The sequence below is a fragment of the Hibiscus syriacus genome, unplaced genomic scaffold, assembly GCF_006381635.1.
Source record: "Hibiscus syriacus cultivar Baekdansim isolate YM2019G1 unplaced genomic scaffold, ASM638163v2 tig00117026_pilon, whole genome shotgun sequence".
Lineage (NCBI taxonomy): Eukaryota > Viridiplantae > Streptophyta > Magnoliopsida > Malvales > Malvaceae > Hibiscus > Hibiscus syriacus.
The window spans coordinates 745,654-767,676 of record NW_024063529.1 but is presented as its reverse complement, the minus strand read 5'-3'; the positions used below and the strand labels follow the sequence as shown (position 1 = coordinate 767,676).

Here is a 22,023-nt window from a genome sequence, read left to right as displayed (position 1 = left end):
AATAACAAATTAATATAGTTACAAATCATCAAGTTCGATTAGAATTTGAAATAAAAAATTGAAACTCGACTCGTTTTCGAAAAAACTTGAATTCGAAATAGTATTCCAATACTTGTTTCTTGACATATTCTTCGGTGCTACGTATGCAACCTGAAGATGGTCGAAATCTATTATCCAACTTATTGCCACAACTTATATAATCAAAGAATTTCACATTAATACGAAATAGAATCTCATTAAGCAATCAAATTCGCATGGAGTCTTTGTCAGAACAATTTTCAGGGCACGTAGAATGAGGGTGTTTGGTTTTTTGTCTGTTACAAATATTGGAGTCTTTCGGTTCGGATCATATAGGATGTTGTTCTCAGCCATGGAAGGCATTACCAAGCTCAAAACCGGTACATTGATCTCACTATCTGAGCAAGAGTTGGTTGATTGTGATGTCAATGGCGAAGACCAAGGTTGCAACGGCGGTCTCATGGATGATGCGTTTGAATTTATCATTTCAAACCAAGGACTTACTACCGAAACCAATTACCCCTATGAAGGAGTTGATGGAAGCTGCAACAAGAAAGAATCAGCCAACCATGCAGCTAAGATCACCGGTTACGAAGATGTACCTTCAAACAGTGAGTCAGCACTATTAAAAGCCGTGGCCAATCAGCCAGTTTGAATTTCCATTGATGCCGGTGGGGCTCACTTCCAACACTACAAAAGTGGTGTCTTCACCCGCGAATGCACCACCTACCTAGACCGTGGGGTTACAGCAGTTGGCCATGGACAAGATGATGATGGGACCAAGTATTGGCTGGTGAAGAATTTATGTGGCACTAGCTGGGGTGAGGATGGATGCAACAGAATGGAAAGGGGTATTGATGCCAAAGAAGGTCTTGCAATGGAAGCCTCTTATCAACTGCTTGAAGAAAACACACTGTATACTATTGCAGCATATATGGTCCTCTTTCAGTATTTCGGAGGACTAATTGCCTCCTTCAGAAAAAATGCATGTGTTCATCAGCTTTTCATGAAAAACTATATGAAACAACGCTACATACGTATAGCTCCGATATTATTGTTTTGTACTTATTGTAAACGCCTTGAAAGTTGAAACACAAAGAAAAATCTTCACTTACCTTGGATTTTTCTGGTCGTATAGCTCCGATATCAATGGCTTCGCACCGCACCAGTCTTGTCATTGCGTAGCAAGCGAAAATGGCAGTTCGATCTACACTAATTGTCCCACGCTCGTAGCTTGTAAGGTTGTAGAGTTTGTATAATCACTATTAGCCAGCCTTAGCACGCTAACTAGCGCCGTCAGTTCTTGGGTTTAATATCTGAAAATAAATATTTCGGGCCCTTATTTTGTCAGATGCATGCATTCTAATAATACATCCATCAAAATACGAATTGTTGAATTATGTTAAAACGCTGCTGAAAATTTTCTGCACTTTAGAATCTATTATTGGACTTATTGCCACCACTTTTATAAGCAAAGAATTTCACATCGATACGAAATAGAGTCTTGTTAAGTAATCAAATTAGGATGGAGTCCCTGTTGGAACATTTTGCAGTGCACTTAGAACGAGGAGGTCTTTTGTCTGTTACAAATATGGGAGAAGCATGGCTTGGGAAACCCTCTCTATATAAACCCCAAGCCATCTTATGATTTTGCATCCCTCATAACCCACATTTTCTCGTCTCTAACAATGGCTCCGACAACTCAATGTTTGGCATTACTCTTTGTCTTGGGAATTTGGGCTTCTCTTCTCGTTCTGTTCCTGAGCTATCCATGTCTGACGGGTTTGAACAATGGGCATCGAGTTATAGCGGAGTTTATCAGGATGCACCAGAGAAGGAGAAACGTGGAGTATATCGAATCCCACAATGCTCATACCAGTAAAAAGTACAAGCTAGGTGTTAATGAATTCACCGACATGACGAATGAAGAGTTTAAAACCATGCGAAATGGTTATAAAATGCGACCTTCCAACACTGTTCCATCTTCCAAAACATCTTCTTTCAGGTATGAAAATATCACTGCAGTTCCGTCTAGCATGAATTGGAGAAAGAAAGGAGCTGTGACCGGCATCAAGGACCAAGGCCAATGTGGTAAGCATAGGAATTTGTAAAGAAATTGAAATAATTATGATTCCACAATGCTAATTTTTTCTTTCGGTTGGGATCATATAGGATGTTGCTGGGCGTTCTCATCTGTGGCAGCCATGGAAGGGATTACCAAGCTCAAAACCGGTACATTGATCTCACTATCAGAGCAGGAGTTGGTTGATTGTGATGTCAATGGCGAAGACCAAGGTTGCAACGGTGGTCTCGTGGACGATGCATTTGAATTTATCATTTCAAACAAAGGACTCACTACCGAAACCAATTATCCCTATGAAGGAGTTGATGGAATCTGCAACAAGAAAGAATCAACCAACCATGCAGCGAAGATCACCAGTTACGAAGATGTACCTTCAAACAGTGAGTCAGCACTATTAAAAGCTGTGGCCAATCAGCCAGTCTCAGTTGCCATTGATGCCGGTGGGGCTGACTTCCAACACTACAAAAGTGGTATCTTCACCGGCGAATGCACCACCTACCTGGAGCATGGGGTTACAGCAGTTGGCTATGGACAAGATGATGATGGGACCAAGTATTGGCTGGTGAAGAATTCATGGGGCACTAGCTGCGGTGAGGATGGATACATCAGTATATATAGTCCTCTTTCAGTATTTCAGAGGACTAATTGGCCACCCTTTGGTGTGCTTATCAGCTTATTCATATAAAATTACATTAAACAACGTTGCATATTTAATTATGTATAGTTCAATTACAAGTGTTCTGTGCTTATTATAAACAGATTGGAAGTTGAAAACAGAGAGAAAAATCTTTACTTTCCTTCAATTTATACTCGAACATGTATTATCAGCATTCTGAATGAGTAACGGTCACAGATACTTTTCTAGTGGGGAAAGAGTTCAATAGACATATAGATTCATTTTTCATTCCCCCGTAATAAGTTTAACACTTGTACTAAAACAACTGCATGACCTGTGTTAACAGGTCTTGAAATCCCTCAGTAGTCAGCAACAGTTTTCAAAACAGGAAATGTCACTGTTTTGGTGCTATGCTATGCGTTAAGTACTGAGATTTTATGTTATGAGGTTTTAATTTGGATAATTCTGTCTATGGAGTCGATTAATAGTTCATGTTCTTCCAACAAAGGATTAATTCAAGGATTCGAAACGCAAAATAACGAAATAACTTAGTTTAGTCCCCTAAAGAAAAGCACACCGAAAGAAACATACTCCGAAAGATTGATGCAGAAAGTGAAAATCTCCACATAAACTGTTTCTTGATCACCCCTATTGTCTAGTTCCAGACATGTTTAAGCGGGCTTTGATTACTCATAGACTATTTATGCTGTGATGCTAAATCAAGGATGTTAAAGGCTACAATATCAAAATCTTATACTCTTTGTGTTCATTATTTGACGTCTCATGTTTTTTAACAACTTAGAGCTCTCATCAAATCTCCCTTGTATCTTATTGTTGTTGGAAAAAGAGTGAATTTTACTGATGAATTTAATATTTAAACTAAATTTATATTTCTTTTGACTATTATAAATTAAATATATATTTTAATTTGAATATTAGAAAGATAATTACTCTTTGAATATGTCAAATTAAAATGTATTTATTATCTATTTAACTTCGAACATTAATGATGATTATATACTTTTGAATATTTCAAATTAAAATAATATCTAGTTAAGTTTTAATAGTAAAAGGTGTATATATCTTTTGAATATTTCAAATAAAAAGATATTATTATCTGTTTAAATTTAAATATTAAAAGATATTTGATGGTAGTGAATCTCTCTTGGAAATCTCTTATAACCATCGAGTACCTGCTAGGTTAAACACAAGTTTTACATATGTTCACAATTCATAACAAGTTTTTATATCTCAGAATTTAAGAACTTGAAAGAAAAATCTTTTTCTCTTCCATTAGTTTTCCGGTGATAGATGAAGGCAATAATAGTTCGTGATCTCTGCAACTGAGCTATTGCACCAAATCATCTAGTTGTTATATCCTGGGAGACAGACGATCAATGAACTCTAGCACCAAAGGAATGACAGAAAATATGTTTTAAGGGAATTATATAGCGATAGGCCTCAACTATTTCCGATCGATATATCAATAAAAAAGATTATTTTTATTTCTATATATTTTTATCTTGTCATTAAGAAGTTGAACTTCTTTTATTTTCTCGGGTCCGAATTCATCTCATATTGTTATTTTGATTAACAATCTTAATACAAATTAGATGATTTGGAAATTGTAAGAAAATCGATAAAGCAAATAAATTTATTTTGGCATTTACCTCGTCATATTAAAGAGTTTGCTAAAATCTCAAATTGGACATTGTAGTTGAAGTAACATTAGTTACTAAGTTTGTTTTAGAACTTTGATTCTGTACAATAACAAAGTCGAAAATAAACGAGAATTAATTTTTTGTTTATTAAAATTTTTTATTTCGTATTTGAAACCAATTGAGATTTTAATTATGTGGTTTAACAAAATTATTTAATTAGTATTTATAATAGAAATCGTTGAAAGTAACAAATTTGTTACTAGTTTCTAACTAAATTATTTTTGGTGGAATAAACCAAAATTAAATTTTGTTGAAAGTAACAAATTTTTTACTAGTTTCTAACTAAATTATTTTTGGTGGAATAAACCAAAATTAAATTTTGGTTTATTGTTGAAGTTTTATTAATTTTTTTGTTTACAGGAATTATTATTAATGCTAATTTTATTTGTTAAACGAAATCACGATTGTTGATGGTCATGAGTCACAATAAGAAACTTGTGAAATTCTGTGGATAAATATTTAAAATGTGATAACACAATATGTTGTTCTATTTGATCATGTTAAATTTAGTCAAATATCGATTCATCCTAGGTAAACGTTGTTACCACATTCATTGTTGTTTAAAAGTATTATGACTTCATGTATTAGAAATATAGCATGAATGTGTTATTGGATACACTATATAAGGTGTATAGTATCCTTAAGGTGAATAAAATAATTATGGATACCAATATTTGATCATAGATACGAAAGGAAAGATGAATTATTAGTGACTAAATTCTTAAATATTGTAATAATGACACAGACGAGAGAAAATAAATATTTTATTACCTCAATTGATGATAGCAAATGTAATGCTATGTGTATTTTCTAAAAGAACAAAAGTGAAGTTATAGAGAAATTTATTCTCTATAAACAAAATGTTGAAAACCAATTTAATAAAAAAGATTAAGATAATAAAAAGTTATAGTGGTGATGAATACTTCAAAGGTTTGATGAATATTATTCACAGAGTAACACCATCATACTCTCATCGATCACATGGAGTAGCTGAAAGGAAAATCAAACTCTAAGAGAAATAATGAATGCAACATAATGAAGTTTTGAGTTGTCACATAACATGTGGGGGAGTTGTACTGTCAACTAATTATCTTTTAAATAAGGTCCTCAGAAAAAAAAGAAAGAAAAAAAAGACACCATATGAGTTATGAGAAGGACAAAATCTTCCATTAAATACTTGAAAATGTGGGGTGTCTTGAGAAGGTAATGTCCATATTACCAAAGCAAATGAAAATGAGTCTTAAACGATTGATTATTTTTTCTTTGACTATCCTATTGTCTTAGAATGATAGACCGATGCTAGTAGAATTTGATATTTAATATATCAACGACACAAGTGAATATGTTTCATATGAGGAGGAGAAATCGTGTCCAAAAAATCCTTAAGAAAACGATTATAATCATATCTGTAATAGAATCTGAGTCTGTAATTTTAGATAAGTCTAGAGAATAAGTTGAATAGCTTTGAAATTTCTTGGATGATATTTTTGAATGGTTGAAACATGTGCCCATGGTATGTATATATTGTGACTAGTATTGAATTTCAAGTATAATGGTAAGTCGAGACATGTGTGTCGTCAACATAATACTATAGACAACTGATCAATGGAGTTATCTATATTGATTTTGTAAGATCAAAAGATAACATTGCAGATTCGCTAACCAAAGAGTTAAATCGAGATCAAGTTGAGATAATGTTGCGAATTCGCTAATAAAAAAGTTATATCTCTGTTGTTTTTTCCGATTTCTTTTAATGCATCTTTTTCTTAATTTTTTTCTTAATTTTTTCTCTTATAGGGTTTGGTTTAGGGATGTCAACGGATCAGGTTAGGGTCAGATTTTTTGTCAACCCGACTCGAAAATGTGTATCCTCCACCTGAACCCGATTCGGCCTGATTCGATCCAAATTTTTAGAATCTAAATCTGATCTAACCCGATCCATTATAAAATAAAGATTTAATTAAAAAATAATAGTTTTTTCTAAAGAAATTATATTATTATCCTCAGGTTAGATCGAAGTTCTTTCACCCTTCATCTGAACCAAACTTGACCTCACCCTTTAAGATATCCGACATGAATATAAATTTCTTTTAAAAAAATTCAATCCGATAAAATTAGGTTAGATTAGAACCCATCGGATTTGAGTTAAATTACCATCCTTTGGTTTAATGAAGACTTGGGTTTAGATGATTGTTGGTTTTCATATGCCAATGGTGAATGAGATGAAGGTTTGGGCGAATGACAGCCTTAAAAGGTTCATCAAAATCAGTCCCAACATTTATAAGAATCGATGCTTTTGTTTTTATTTTTTTTTTACTATTTCTACCTCAATATTTTATTTTTTTAGTTAAAACGGTCTCTATTATATGAAAATTATTAATTGACTAATGAACAACATATATAATTAATGTGACATTTTTTCATGTGTTAAAATAATGATGTGTTATAAATCATGCTACTCAAGGTGATGACATGCCATAGCTATATCACCTAAATTGATTACGTCGTGAAGTATGTGACACATCACTTAAGATTACGATATAACATGCTATCTAATTCAAGATAAAGATGTGACATATATCATATCACTTAAAATAATAATATGATACATACCATGTCATCTAAGATAATGACATTATATATATCACATCATCTAAGATGATGATATAACATGTTATATCATCTAATGTGTTAATGTATTACTTAATACATCAATAATAAAATAGATATAAAAATATCATGTCAACAATATTCCTTGATAATTAGTCAATTAATGTTTTCATCTAACAAAAATAATTTTAACCAAGATTTAAAATATTTTCCAAAAAATACATAAACTAAAGTAATCATTCTAATAAATTATGAATTAAATTGAACTTTACTTGCCAATGGGGTATAATTGACTCGTAACATCATATTGTCACTTGTCAACCGGATGTAATATAATATAATTTAAATATAACTTTGTCATTGTCATCATCTCAAATGTAACTTTATTGTCAATCGGGTTTAACGTAATATAATATAAATATAATTTATCATTATCTTGAATATAATTTTATCATTAAATAGAATTTATTAAGTAGCACAATGATAAAAAAATATTATTATTTTTAGAAGTTTTGAGTTTAAATAATTACATGTATAGTATATGAACATTATTAATTAATTAATTAAAGAAAGGTAAATTACATAAATAATTAGTAATGTTTGAGTAAATTTTTATTTTCTCTATTAAAATTTAAAAGTAATAAATTAGTCACTAAAATTTTTAATTTGTAACAAATCAATCACTTATAGTTAACTATCAATAACTATCATTATTGAAGGGACGGAATGGTGATATGTCACGTTAAAGATTTGATCTGGCATCATTTTGCCACATAAGACAACCACGCATACTAGGTTTGACTCTCTAAAACTATTGACCGTGACTCGCAACCCTAAAACCAATTCCCGCAATCTCAATGGGCGAGTGCTCGCTGTACCCTCTTCCTCTGCTCCGACAATGATACTCCAATGCCTCGATGTACTCAAAGCATGACAAGGCGTCGGCTTCCTAAATTCCTAATAACAAAGTATTGCCAGTCGATGAAACCTTCCACATTCTCCCACATCTTGATTTGTCTAAAATTGACAAACAATTCCAACTAGGACTCCTTATGCTCAAAATTAGGCCTGTAAATGAATTTAACGTTCAACAACCGTTTTTGAATCGTGCGGCGGGAAGTTTGTTTATGTTCGTTCATTTATTAAATGAACGAACATGAACAAGATTTTACGTTTGTTTAATTATGATTGTTCATTTATGTTCGAACAGAGGGCAAATTAACTTTATTATATTACGAAGATTATTGAAGTTGTTTGGATTTCAAGAAGATTGTTTTATTGAACAAATTAACTTTAAGACTTTATTATGTTCATATAGTTTATTTATGATTTATGTATGTTTTTGTCATATTCGAACAAATTAACTCTAAAGTTACATGTTATATTAATGAATTTTTTGTTGTTATTCTTGTTGTTTACTTTTTTTACATTCATTTGTTGTGTTCGATTAAGTTTTTTTTGTGTTTGTATTGTTTGTTTATGTTCGTTCGTTTGTGTTCGTTTATCATTTAAATGAACGAACATGAACAAGCTATATTCCTTAATGAACGAACATGAACGTACCTCCATTCGTGTGTTTTCGGTTCATTTACGTGCCTACTCAACATACCAAGAATTTCTAATCTTCGACCCCAACAACAATCAGCTGAATATAGCACCAAACTTGATCCAGAAATAACAGCGGTTGATCTTTGGGAATAAAAGCAAGGCGCCGATAAAGCTTCCATCGACGAAAAACCAGAAGAAGACTTGGTCGAACGAGCAACTAACCAGAAAGAAGTACTTATGAAGCTGCTGCACCTGACATGGATGAAACTAAAACTGAAAAAAACTGATTAAGGAAAACGAGAAATCCCAGAGAAGTTAAGAACAATGGCGATGGCTTGGAAGACAATGGACGTAAGAAACAAAGCAAGGAAACAGACATGGATCATGCAACCAAAGTTGAAGAGAAAGTGAAGGGAAACAAAGAAAGGGGGAAGGAAGATAAGGCATTGATAATTAATATGGGGATAGCTGTTTTTATTCTTATGCAGGGGTAACCCACACAGAGCGAACAAGCAGATTTATCCAGCTAAATTACACCAAGAGGTGATCCACTGGACAATGTCAAAACTAGGAGACCGGGTTTTCTTCATTTCTCTTTACTTTATTTGCTTTTTCTTTAACTTTCTATAAAGAAATCAATTTTATTAGCAGCCAAACAATGAATCCAAGATTTGCATGGGGAGTTTGAAATGTCAACGGAAAATTCAAGGCTTCTTACAGCTTCTGTTTTACTGAAACTACGGAACACCCAGACCCAGAACGTGAAAATGGTGATTCCCGTGGTTCGCGTTTATAATAATAATTTTGAACTAATAATCTTTTGGAAGACAAGGACATCCATCTCATTTCATATTACGTATTAAAGGCTTTTAGATTATGGATGAATTCTCTGTTGAAAAAAAAAGTATAGATCTTATCTTAAAATGATGAAGTACCAGGCAGTAAATGAGTTCCGGTGAGAGACTTTTGCGTTTTGCATGTTTTAAAAGATGAAGAAGAAGACGGTGGCAGTGGCGAGTAAGGAGGAAAACTAAGGGGTTTTGGTTTGGCCATTACTGACGGGTCAACGGTTTAACTAAGCGGTAAACGGTCTAACTCAGCATTCCGTCACCTTCGGTAACTGTTAGAGTGACTGATTCGTTATAAATCGATAACATAGTGATCATTTTGTTACTTTTGAAACTTCAATAAGAAAAACGAAAAACTTATTCAAACATTAGTGATCATTTGTGTAATTTACCCTTAAAAAATTATTAACAAATGTTAACTTGTAATCACCCAAACTATTAAAAGATAATATATATTCATAATTTTTCTTATCTATTGATAATATATATATACCTTATAAACATAATTGTTCGAATCCAATACTTTTAAAGAGAATAATTCTCTCCTTGACCATTGAAATCAATCGATGAGTTGAAGGTAAAATATAAATATATAAAATAAGATGTTTATAAAAAATAAAAGAGTATGAATGTAAATAAAACACTGATATTGAAAAATTATTAAGTTTAATTTGTAAAAAAAATGATTGAAGGTATCATCTTATCTTAAAATAAATAGTTTTCTCATTACTTTTTTAATTATATTAATTTTACCTTTGTTCCATATGATATTGGTATAATAATTCACAACGTGAATGATAACGATAACGCAACAGTACAGAGAGATTGAAATATTTTTTTCTAACTCTTTTAAAGTATAATTGATTTTTTTTTTCATGAAGGTAAACGCTTTACTTATTTTTCAAATTGAGGATCCAAAAAATATTTATATTGTTTTGTTAATTTTTTAAAAAAATTATAATTTGATAATTCAGGCAAAGGTTTACATTTATTGCTTATTTAAAAAATAGTAAAAATATACATTTATGAATTCTTCTTCTTTCTTCTTATTCTATCACTATTATTTTCTTAAATAGTACAAATGTATATAGGATTCCATAGAAATATTGGTGGCATATGGACGAGGCAACCTCCAATACAGGGCAAAAATTAAAGCAGGTACTTCAAATCAAACTAGAAGCAGCCAAGAGGCAGAAAGAAGGTGAACACACCGTCCAAATGGGAACGATTCCTTTCCCGGCAAGGAAGCAAGGAACGCATGGTTACAGTTTCAGTCATCCGCAAGTTCAATAAGCTGATCAACAACACCGGGATCAGCCAGCGTGCTCGTGTCTCCGAGTTCATCCAATTGTCTAGACGCTATTTTCCTCAGAATCCTCCGCATTATCTTCCCACTCCTTGTTTTCGGCAGGCCAGGTGCCCAGTGTATTTTGTCAGGTGCTGCAAATGCTCCTATCTGCAAGTCACAATGTCGATTTCTCCTCATTACCACTGCATCAAACACCTTTCAACCAACCGATATTTATCTAACCGGGATGTAAGGATACTGCTAGTTACAGGAATAGTCTAAATTTTCATTTCGACAACTCAATGTTAAGGGACAGTTGAGATCATAGCATACAGCTAAATTCCTGATTGTTTCTTTCCCAAGGAGTAGGACCACACACTCGAAAAAAATGCCACGACTAATGGGAATAAATTCTAACCTGTTTTCGCACAGTGAGTATAAGGCTCTTTCGGAGTTCGTCGCTGTAAGAAATGCCTTCCACAGGAGTTACAAAGGCATATATGCTCTGCCCTTTAACCTAAGGCCAACAGAAAATGAAAGCTTAGGGAGTACTCACCACAAGCATGTCTCTTGGCTACTTGATATATAATGCATCAAGCCCCGTTGCATACCTCGTGTTCGACACCAACCACAGCAGCTTCTGCACAATGAGGATGAAAAACTAGAGCAGATTCCACCTCAGCTGTGCCAATACGATGTCCACTGCGAATATTAAGATAGTATCACTGACAGTTAGTAGGAAAGAAACAGACGTGGAACCTTCAACATGCTGACTAGTTTCGAGATAACATACCTAACATTAATAACATCGTCGACTCTTCCCGTAAGCCAGTGGTAACCATCCTTGTCCCTGAAACAAAGATAACAATAATGTAGCACTCATGCAGTTAGGATGCAATCACTGAATAAAACTAAAGGGGTGGCTTAGAATCATATGTCGTACTCGTATGCTGATAAAAGTGCAAACCAATGAAATGGGAATTTCGGTGTATACCAACATACCTGCGGCAGCCATCACCAGTAAAATAATACCCAGGGAATGGCTTAAAGTATGTTGTCTCGTATCTCTCATGGTCACCATAAAGAGTTCGAAATGCACCGGGCCATGAGCTTTTCACACACAAGTAACCATTGCACTCACCGTCAAGCTCAACTCCTTTCTCATCCACTATGACAGGCTGCATTTATACAATAAGAAGATATTAACGTAAAGAGGGGGAAATGCTAATTCTCTGTAACTGCAGTGTATTAAACCTGAACTCCGAAGAAAGGAAAGGTTGCAGAACCAGGCTTCTGTGGCCAGGCCCCCGGTAGAGGAGTAATCTGCCAGTCGAGACAGAAAACAATAATTAAAAGTTAAAATAGCATGTACAGCTGAGAAAATTCAACCAAAATTTACAAGTGAAAATGGTTCTGATAATATTTTCGTGAGGAGAAGCTACCAAAATATGTAACACGAAAGAGAAAAAAGATCTTACCATAAAGCCACCTGTTTCTGTTTGCCACCAAGTGTCAGAAATAGGGCAACTAGACCCTCCAACAACATTAAAAAACCACCTGCAGTAATGGGATCATTTTAGATGAAAAACAGTTTTTTACATATAAAATGAGCTAGGAGACCAAAAAAGAAAGAATTTATAGTTGAGAACCTGCAAGAAGTTGGATTAATAGGCTCACCAACACTTCCAAGGACACGCAGGGACCTCCGAGAGTAGCGAGTGACATACTGCATAGTCAGCAATAGTGATATCAATAAAAAAATAGAAATACATCAAGAGGAACTCCAGTGATTTTCTCCAAACACAAAAGACCAGAAAAATATATCTTTGCAGGGCAAAGAATAGTCTCATAGATCATTAAAACAAGTAAACCTTCATGACAGAATCAAACAAAAATAACTGAATGCTTGCAAAATTTTTCTTTATTAATCCCTCTGATTTTAGCCAGCGATGTTCAATGACAAATCAAAGACAAGTATCTTGAAACCATGGAAATTATGAATGTGAGTGTCAAATATCAACATAAAGGAAGCAAAATAGTAACAAAGAGCATCTCTTTATTCACAAAAAATTCTTATAGACATTATGAACCCAATATAAACAAAATTTGAGAATGAATCTTGCCTCATCACCATCACGCATGAGAGAGCGCACCAATGTAGGGGCAGTGTAGAATATGGTCACCTTGTATTTGTCGACAATGTCCCAACATCGTCCAGGATCAGGGTAATTTGGGGCCTGCATATAACAAGAGATCATGTTGCTATCTACTGAAACATATATAATACATCCAACCAAAATATGTTGTTTAAGTATTATAAGAATCTAACACTTATTAACGGCTTGTAAAACCTAGCCGCTCTCTCGATAAACTCTGAGGAACACCTTATGACTTGTCAAAATCTTCCATATACCATTATGTTTCACCCAATATGTTCTCATTAATCTAGATTAGTTACCAAGATTTTTTTTCTCCCTAGTCCTTAATAATAATCTCAGGTAACCAAAAATTAAAGCTGGATTAGTTGAAAATTTTGGAAGCTTATAATCTCTTTGGTCGTGTCAAAGAGGAATTGTTAATCCTTACCCCCTCAAACACAACAACTGTTGCTCCATTAAGCATGGGTCCATAAGTAACATAACTGTGTCCCGTAATCCAACCACAGTCAGCTGTGCACCTAAATTCAAGGAAAAAGTATGTCAACAAAGACACAAAATCAGCAACATACTAAATGGCAAGAGCTGTAAAATTGTAAGAACATAAGCGTGAAGAATGTCCAAAGTACCAGTAAACATCAGAGTCCTTGTAGTCAAATGCATATTTAAATGTTGTAGCTGCGTACACCATATATCCTCCAGTTGTATGAAGTACGCCCTTTTAAAAGTTCATATTAGAGCATAGGAAAGGAAAATGAGAAACTAAGTAGAATACTTCAACCAAGCAAAATAAATACCTTTGGCTTCCCAGTACTCCCACTGGTATACAACAGAAAAAGGGGATCTTCTGCATCAACCCATTCAACATCACAAGAAGTTGGAAATTTTGGGACAACATCCTAGGAAAAAATAGTATGCAATCATCACTCCACAATAAAATTATGGTTACTAGAAACAGGAAGCACGAAATGCCCAATAAAATTTTCAAATTTTAGACTAACCTCCCACCATACATCTCTTCCTTTCTCCCATTTAGTGCTTTCCCTATTCTGTGCTGATTGGTTTTCATAGGTTAAGCATACATCTGCATAAAGAAGATATCAATATAGATTGACAGCAGGAGTCATAAAATAATAAAATAGTATCACAGGTGATAGTGATCAGACCAAGTCGAGCTAGTTGATCAAAAACAAAGCATAGGGTGCTGGTCGCTAAAAGTTAAGTACTTAGTGACTAGATTACCATCCATCATGCTCAACATGATGCTTAACATCTGGTTATGTTAGGTCAGATTCGTCAGACATGTAAGAATGCAATTAGTCAGCTCAGTCTTAAAATATCAAAAACCAGTTAAACCAACATGTACATCAAAATCGACATTTTCTTGGCTATTAGAACGTTTTGAATGAAATCGAAGGAACAGTAAACCAAGGGAAGACTGTTGCTTCGAAAGTTTGATATAGAAAACAAATTTGAGGTTAAAGATAAGTGCTGCATTGTTTAGCTAATTGTACGATTAAATGGATTTGGCCCACTCTAAATATGCATGAACTGCAACAGAGAAAACTATGCTTAAAATAAAACCATTTTCTTAAATTTTACCAACCTACAGAGATCCTGTTATTGGCGGATTCAATAAGGGCAGCATCAACAATGTCCTTTAGGTGGATGGTCTTAGGGCCTCTTTTAACAGCATTACAAGTAATAACAACTTTTGGTTTACAGTCCACAATTCGTTGGGCTAGAGATTCTGCAGAGAATCCAGCAAAGACGACCTGAAAGGAGAACAGGGGTGGGAATTCATCCAATACAAAGTAATTTCTTATTGTTTAGTATTACAGTTATTTGACATTGTTCATCCTTTTCATGTGCAAGAAAAGGAGTCATATACCGAGTGAACTGCACCAATACGAGCACATGCAAGCATGGTGATAGGGAGTTCCATTAACATAGGCAAATAAACAACAACAGCATCACCCTTTCCAACACCGATACTTTTCAGGTAGTTAGCAAGCTACAGAGAAGACGAACAAAATCAGAAGTGATTCCAATTGATGAAGTCATAAACATACAGCAAATAATACAAAGTTGAAGAGACCTGGCAAACTCGGTGTAGCAATTCGGAGTAAGTTAGAGTGGCATCAAAGCCAGGTTCATTGGATTCCCAATAAATAGCAATTTTGTCTCCAAGTCCGGCATCTATGTTTCTATCTAAGCAATTGTAACACACATTCGTGATACCGCTTTTGAACCACTGGTAAGGAAACAAACAAACAAACAAACAAAGAGGTTACAGTTACAATGACCCAAATGTTGAAATAAACAAGGTAAAAAAAGGTAGAGACAAACAAAGACCTCGATCTTGATATTCCCTTTCCTTGCATCGAGATTCTCGGAGTAAACCTGATCTCCCCATCTCTGTTTCCAGTAAAACTCCGATGATGCAATGCTTGACCAAAATTTAGCAGGGTCCTCTATTGATGATTTGTACATCTCCAGGTACTGATCTCATCACAACCCACAATTTCAAATTGTCCAACAGTCATATAATCAATCAAATTTTTGTTTTTGAAAAAAAATCAATCATAATTCAATTACATAGATCAAGACAAATGACAGAAAGAATAAATACCCATCATTTTGTTTTCATATCACTATTTTTCACCAGTACTAACAATTCAAAAGAAGCCAAAGAATATGAGAAGAAACCTTTTGTGTAGAAGGAACCAGAGCCTGGCGAGAGAATTCATGGCTTGGGACAACGACTTCATCGTCTTCGGAAGCAGGAGCCTCGCCCAAGACGACGGCTTTCAATTGGGAAAGCTTGGCTGCGGCGGCGGAAGGCTGGGGGACCATGGCGTCTACGTGTCTGAAATGAGAGGCGGTGGTTGGGAGATTGTTGGGAGAAACCATCAGAAGAAGCCGTCGTGTGCCGCCGCGGAGGTGATAATGACGCAACCGGTGCTTGAGGGAAGATATTTCACAGCGATCAAGCTGTGGGACTAAGCGGGGAATGATGGGACAGGGGGAAATGCTCATGTTCAGCATTCTATCTTTTTATATTCTTGGTATAATCTAAATCCAAATCCAAATCTTCCTACAGAAATTATGTGAATTTATTACCTGTTTTATTCTACACTTTTGGATTATATATATATATATATATATTATAACACACACATATATATATATATTCTATAAAAAGGTAACCTAGCAAATATGGTAAGTTTTCCATGCATTTAATTTATGGATTATTATAGATAATTACTCTAGTTTATATCATAATGCCCGGACAAAGTGAATTCAGTAGTTAAAAATATGGTTATTATTTTTAGAGGTTTCGAGTTCAAGCATAATGTATGCAGATGCATTTGAACTTATATCGTTAAATGATTAAGAGTATTTCAAACATATATTATCATGTAATCATCATAAACTAATAAAAAATTATATAAAAATATATATTGATTTTGTTTTAATTTAATTGTATATATTCAGTTTTCATTCAATACTATGTCTTGTTATAAAATATATATATGCATGAATCTATGGTCTCACATCTAACGAGATGCATGAATAATAATTTTAATTTAATTTAAATTTTATAAAATTATCAGGAGATTGTTTTCGACGTAGTATTCAGTGACAGACAAAAAAAATTATGTTTGGTATCAACTTTTATAAAGTTATATTAAAATTTTAAGGTGCGAAAGTATGATATTTCAGAATGTATAAAAATTATATCATTAGGAAAAAGATTATTTAAATTATAAGAGAATTTAAAATTTTTATCTTAAAATTTTCAAGAGATGCGATCATCTTCTAACATCCCTTGGTTCATATCTAATAATATCATTCAAGTTTATGTATTGTATAATTCATTTATCTAATATGAAAATGAATGGGTGAACTTATTCTTTTACATATTTGTACAATTAAATTAAATTAAATTAAAATCAAAATTATATGTATATATAAATTAAAATATTATGTGTACGGCTATATCGTATCAAAATTCAAGTGCAAATCTGAAATTGATCTCTTTATAGTTTACTAAAATTAAAATATTGAGTAATTTTGGCAACTTTATTAAGGAAAACCTTTAATGTACTGGTTATTATAGTTTGGAAACTTTGTAACGTAATTTTATTATAACTATAATTGATTTTGGTAACCTATCAAAATCATTTACTATATGGTTCTGGTGACCTAATAACTAAGTAATAATTTTAATATCTATAACTGTATATGAAAGGAAGTTATATGATTAGTGTACTGTTAGGTGAATTGCTCACTTTCAATTTTTATCTTTGAATTTTTAAATTTTATATAAATAAAAAAGAAATATTTTATTATGTAAAATAAGAATTATAGATAGACTATTATTATAATTATCTTTAATATAATAAATAATTATAATATATATTAGATCGAATCATATCGAATTTTTCATCATAAATTCGAACATAATCTGACTCGATCTCATTCTTAAGAAACTTCTACCTAAATTCAATTCTTAAAATAAATCGAATCGAATCGGAACGAAATCCATCAAATTTAAATTAAACAATCATCCCTTATCATGTATGTATGGTTGGATTGTATCCCGGACGCTCCATCATGCCCACGGTTTCCTCAAAGATTTAAAGAAGCAGCGTGCATTAATTAAGAGAGTTCAATTTGGAATTGTAAATCTAAAGTAGGCAACGGGAAATTGTATATTATGAGCCGACAAGTCATGTGTGACTTAAAAGCTAATGACAAAAACCTTGCCCCATGTTTTGATTATCATTCAACTGGAAGGTATTCCAATGGACCGTCACATTTACGTACTCATATTTAATCACCCAAAATAAATAATTATAGGAAAGTGCAAGGACCTAGATTTTAATTCACACTAACCTCAACATCTATGGTATTTGTAAAATTGAAGACATCCTTAGTGACCGATGATGAGCGACGCCGGATAGATCAGAGAAGACGAAGGAAATTGCTAGTTTCGTTAAAAGTAAACACAAAAATTATATACTAACATGATTCGAGGGTAGGGAGGGCAACGAGTCGGGTTTTTGTCAACTCGATCTTACTCAAAAATATGTATCTCCCATCTGAATTTGACTCGACCAAAAAATTATATATACTCTATTTAATCCAATCCAACCCGATTTAATACAAAATAAGGACTTAATTAAAAATAATAATATTTTTTTTAAAAATTACATTATTATCCTTGAGTCAAGTTGGGTTAGAGTTTCTTCACCCTCCGCCCAAACTCGATCTCACCCCTTAGAAATTTTGACCCGACTCGATCCGAACTCATTTTTTAGAAATCAGATCGGGTTAGAACCCATCAATTATGGATTAAATATTAAATCCAAACAACCTAATGAATATTGTTCATTTTGTTGATTATATATATCTTGAAATTTTATTTGTGTTTACTCCATAAGAGAAGTTTCTATTGTTTTTCTTGTATTACTCAATATTCGATTTATTAATCAATTAATTCGAATCGGATATTATAAAGACGAACGCACCTGTCCTAACTCAACTTACTCCATCCATAAATGCCAATAATTAAACATTTAACCTTATTTAAGAGATTTCATGTCTTATCTCACTAAACTAATTGATTTTTAATAAAAAAAATTATTATTAATAAATATATGTTTACTCTCAATAGTTTTTTTTATATAAATATAAGATTAATACAATATAGTATACGTGCAAAAACTCTTAATCAATTGACAATGAAACTCTCTACTAATTAATAATGAACACTTATACATCTGTTGGTGCTTGAACATGAGACTTCTAAAGAAATTATAAATTTTTTAATTATTATTTTTTTATTAAGATAAAGTGATTACAAAGTAGTATATGTTCTAAATACTTTCAACTATTTGATAATAAATGCTCAATAACCCAATTACAGTCGATGGTGCTTGAACCCGTTACCTATAAGAATAATAACAATTTATTTAACTACTGAAATAAATTGATTCGTTCATAAATCTCTTAATTATTGAGATAATTTGTGTCTCAATAATATTTCTCAATTACGGTAAAATCAGTTACCGTATATAGTCTACCAAAGAATCATTAACCTAATATTCCCTGACTAACAAAACACAGTCCAATGAAATCAGTCATTTGCAAAACGTAAAACATTTTTGCAGATAAGTCTGATTCAATTCTGACAACTGCATATAGCCATATGTTTCCCAAAGAAAATATTTGTCGATATTTGCCAGATCTTTGCATCTACCTTGTTGGTTTCTGAAAAAGAAGAACATTCACGACACGGTGGCATGAATATTCTCTAGTCAAGCTTGACGCCATTGTTGCAGCTTATTTACTCTTTTCCTGCAAACCCATTGTCCAGAGCAACAATGAAGGAGATGAAAGCACGTTGTTACTTTCTACTGACCACACTTATCCTTCTACTCATCACATTGATTATTGTGGGCATACTTGTTCACCTTTATTTCCTGATTGAATCAGCTTTCATTTTTGTAGTTGTTTCAGGGGCTTTGATTAACCTATTTTACAAAAAAGGGTCCCAGGAAGTTGAGGAAGATGATCTCGACAACATGCTGGGAATGCCCTCTAGATTCTCCTACGAAGAGTTGAAGAGCATCACCCAGAATTTCAGCAACAAGCTCGGTGAAGGTTGATTCGGGTCCGTTTTTCGAGGAACACTGCCTTCGGGTTCCGATGTGGCGGTGAAGCATCTCCAAGGCTTCGGTCCTGTTAACAAGTCTTTCATAGCCGAAGTCCAGACGATCGGAAACGTCCACCATTTCAACTTGGTAAGTTTGGTTGGATTTTGTGCCGAAAAATTCAACAGGCTTTTAGTTTACGAGCACATGGCGAATTGTTCTCTAGACCGATGGATCTTCAACGTCGACCTTGCTCTTGGTTGGCAAATTAGGAAGAATATCATCTTTGACATAGCCAAAGGACTATCCTACCTTCATCAAGATTGCAACCAGAAGATAATACACTTAGACATCAAACCCGAAAACATCCTATTAGACGATAATTTCAATGCCAAAGTTTCGGATTTCGGGTTATCCACACTGATAAGAAAACACCAGAGTCAACTCATTACAACCATGCGGGGAACCCCTGGCTACATGGCTCCCGAATGGTTGATCTTCGTCATAACCGAGAAAGTCGATGTCTATAGCTTCGGTATCGTCGTCCTCGAGATCCTATGCGGTCGACGGAACATGGATGGATCTCGATTTGGCTTCTCTTCCTTCAGATTCTGGTCCAAGTTATCATTTGTGCCTACACCATAACCATGGGTCAGCGAAGCAATTTCAAGGTGACCCCGTTGCTCAAGTCCCCGCATCTCTACTTCCCGGTTTTTTTGCTAAATGTGCCTTTTCTTACAAGAAGAATGTTAACATTTGGAGTAGCCAAGCTCAGAAACTCAAGATGGTTCAACCTTATGACATTTTCCTTTCAGATCCCCACGTTTCAGCATCGAGAACCATCGGTAAGATTTAACAAAATGTAACCCGAAGACTCCCTGAACTTTTTGTAACCTAGATTAGATTTTTAGTTTATTATAATTCATGTTTTAAATATGGTATTGACATCTTGTTCCAGCACTATATTTGCTGTTCAGTTCATGAATGGTTCCATAGTTATGACTGCAGCTCTTGTGAAAATAATAAAAATATCATTGTTTTATATGCACAGGTGCATCTTTGAGTGCGAATTTTGGGGAAAATTCAGCCAGATTAATTGAGGAAGCTAAAGATATTAAGCGGTTATCATTGCATCATCCAACTCTAAAATCTTCCCTTCTAGGGGATATATTTGCATCCATGTCATTTACAGCCCAGCATGGGAACTTCCAACGGCTATTGTCTGATCTTACAAGATTTCAGGCTCGCATGGATTTCCCCTCTGGTTCTAAATTCCTTTCAGGTGCCACACAAGTAGCTCAGTATCTTTTGAATTCGCTCCAGCCTAGTTCTGAAGCAATTAAAATGATCTTCCCAAGTACCACCCTTTCACTTCAGCAGCAGGTATTTCTTTGGAAATAATTCTTGTCATACAGATTTAGGATGTTAAAAAGAATGGCAGCTGAAGCCAAGGTAGTATCTTTATGCTATTTTTGTGATAACGCTTTGACTTTCATGCATAGCTTGGAAAGTTGGAATAGGGATGTAAATGAGCCACTTGTACAATTGTGCTCAATTGCTCATAAGCTATCCAAGCCCCAGGTCAAGCTATCAAGCTAACCGAGTTTGAGTATCTTAATACTCCATTCGAGCAACTCGCAAGCCTAATGGAGCTTTTTATTTGTAATTGTTTCTTTAATATTTTGATATTAAAAAATAGTAGATAGAACGTGCTTGAACTTGAGTTTGAGTATATAACTTGTGCAAACGAGCTTAATCGTGCCACGTTTAAATAGCTTGATTTTATTTCAAGCGGATCTTGAGCTTTAGAAATCAGTATTGGATTTGCTTGAGCCGAGTTCTGAGCAGCAAGTTTCATTATTCGTTATTTCCATTACAGATTGCCGGACCTTTCAGTTTTAGAGTTGATTCGGGAGTCTTGATTGATTTCGAGGACAAAAGTTGGCATATACAGGCAGGCCAGCCTGTGTTTGCAATCGAATATGCATTGCACGTCCCTTTTTCCGCAAAGGCTGTTGCTTGGTACTCCCCAAAGCATCAAGAATTTATGGTAGAGCTTCGTTTCTTCGAGACATAAATTACATTGGTGTATCTTCTACTTCCTTTGTTCAATTCAAGGATACTCCTCACCTTTGCACATGTTGTACTTTTGGCGATTATTTAAGAAGCAAAGCTATTCAAGTAGGAAAGTGAAACATTGAATTTGATATGAAAATAACCCTTCTTTTCCATTCTTATTTAATATGATGATGTATTAAACATTGATTAAATAAGATGATGCCATTAGGGTTTTTTTTCATGGATCAAATTACTTATTCGTCAATTAGAGAACAAAGTTAAACTCAATTCAATTAATTTTGTTTCTTTTTAATGTTTGAATGATTATCCAATATTTCTCTCATGTCTATGTTATTTATCATATGTGACATCCCCTATTCTTTATAAGAGAAATTTAGATTTCAATATTTTATTT

The 22,023-nt window shown here is 33.8% G+C and overlaps 2 protein-coding genes and 2 pseudogenes across 2 annotated transcripts; 3 read left to right on the top strand and 1 right to left on the bottom strand.

Moving 5' to 3' along the window:
* The first annotated feature begins 292 nt into the window (after positions 1–292).
* LOC120196037 lies at positions 293–1,108 on the top strand (annotated as a pseudogene).
* A 598-nt stretch (positions 1,109–1,706) lies between these two features.
* Positions 1,707–2,786, top strand: LOC120196036 (annotated as a pseudogene).
* A 7,676-nt stretch (positions 2,787–10,462) lies between these two features.
* On the bottom strand, positions 10,463–16,035 carry LOC120196116 (acetyl-coenzyme A synthetase, chloroplastic/glyoxysomal-like). The gene is made up of 18 exons (XM_039197998.1): positions 15,598–16,035; positions 15,244–15,390; positions 14,987–15,142; positions 14,780–14,902; positions 14,495–14,663; positions 13,890–13,972; positions 13,686–13,787; positions 13,518–13,606; positions 13,319–13,409; positions 12,856–12,969; positions 12,382–12,458; positions 12,211–12,289; positions 11,987–12,055; positions 11,735–11,910; positions 11,526–11,582; positions 11,344–11,434; positions 11,151–11,249; positions 10,463–10,900 (listed from the first exon to the last, which is right to left on the bottom strand). The coding sequence occupies exons 1-18, from the start codon at positions 15,934–15,936 to the stop codon at positions 10,715–10,717; spliced, it is 2,247 nt and encodes a 748-aa protein (XP_039053929.1). The 5' UTR covers positions 15,937–16,035; the 3' UTR covers positions 10,463–10,714.
* Positions 16,036–19,322: 3,287 nt separating this feature from the next.
* On the top strand, positions 19,323–21,627 carry LOC120196102 (protein TRIGALACTOSYLDIACYLGLYCEROL 4, chloroplastic-like). Its single transcript, XM_039197982.1, has 3 exons — positions 19,323–20,395; positions 20,602–20,933; positions 21,430–21,627. The coding sequence occupies exons 1-3, from the start codon at positions 20,071–20,073 to the stop codon at positions 21,625–21,627; spliced, it is 855 nt and encodes a 284-aa protein (XP_039053913.1). The 5' UTR covers positions 19,323–20,070.
* Positions 21,628–22,023: the final 396 nt, after the last annotated feature.

Bases quoted from the DNA above. Each gene is read 5' to 3' on its own strand.
- LOC120196116 (XM_039197998.1), bottom strand. From the start codon at position 15,936: ATGCTGAACATGAGCATTTCCCCCTGTCCCATCATTCCCCGCTTAGTC. The intron at 14,903-14,986 runs GTCTCTTCAACT...TCTTCTCTGTAG, and splicing joins TGCTACACCGAGTTTGCCAG to CTTGCTAACTACCTGAAAAG. The intron at 13,973-14,494 runs GTTGGTAAAATT...TTCTTTATGCAG, and splicing joins CAATAACAGGATCTCTGTAG to ATGTATGCTTAACCTATGAA.
- LOC120196102 (XM_039197982.1), top strand. From the start codon at position 20,071: ATGTCTATAGCTTCGGTATCGTCGTCCTCGAGATCCTATGCGGTCGAC. The intron at 20,396-20,601 runs GTAAGATTTAAC...TTATATGCACAG, and splicing joins TTCAGCATCGAGAACCATCG to GTGCATCTTTGAGTGCGAAT. The intron at 20,934-21,429 runs GTATTTCTTTGG...TTTCCATTACAG, and splicing joins CCCTTTCACTTCAGCAGCAG to ATTGCCGGACCTTTCAGTTT.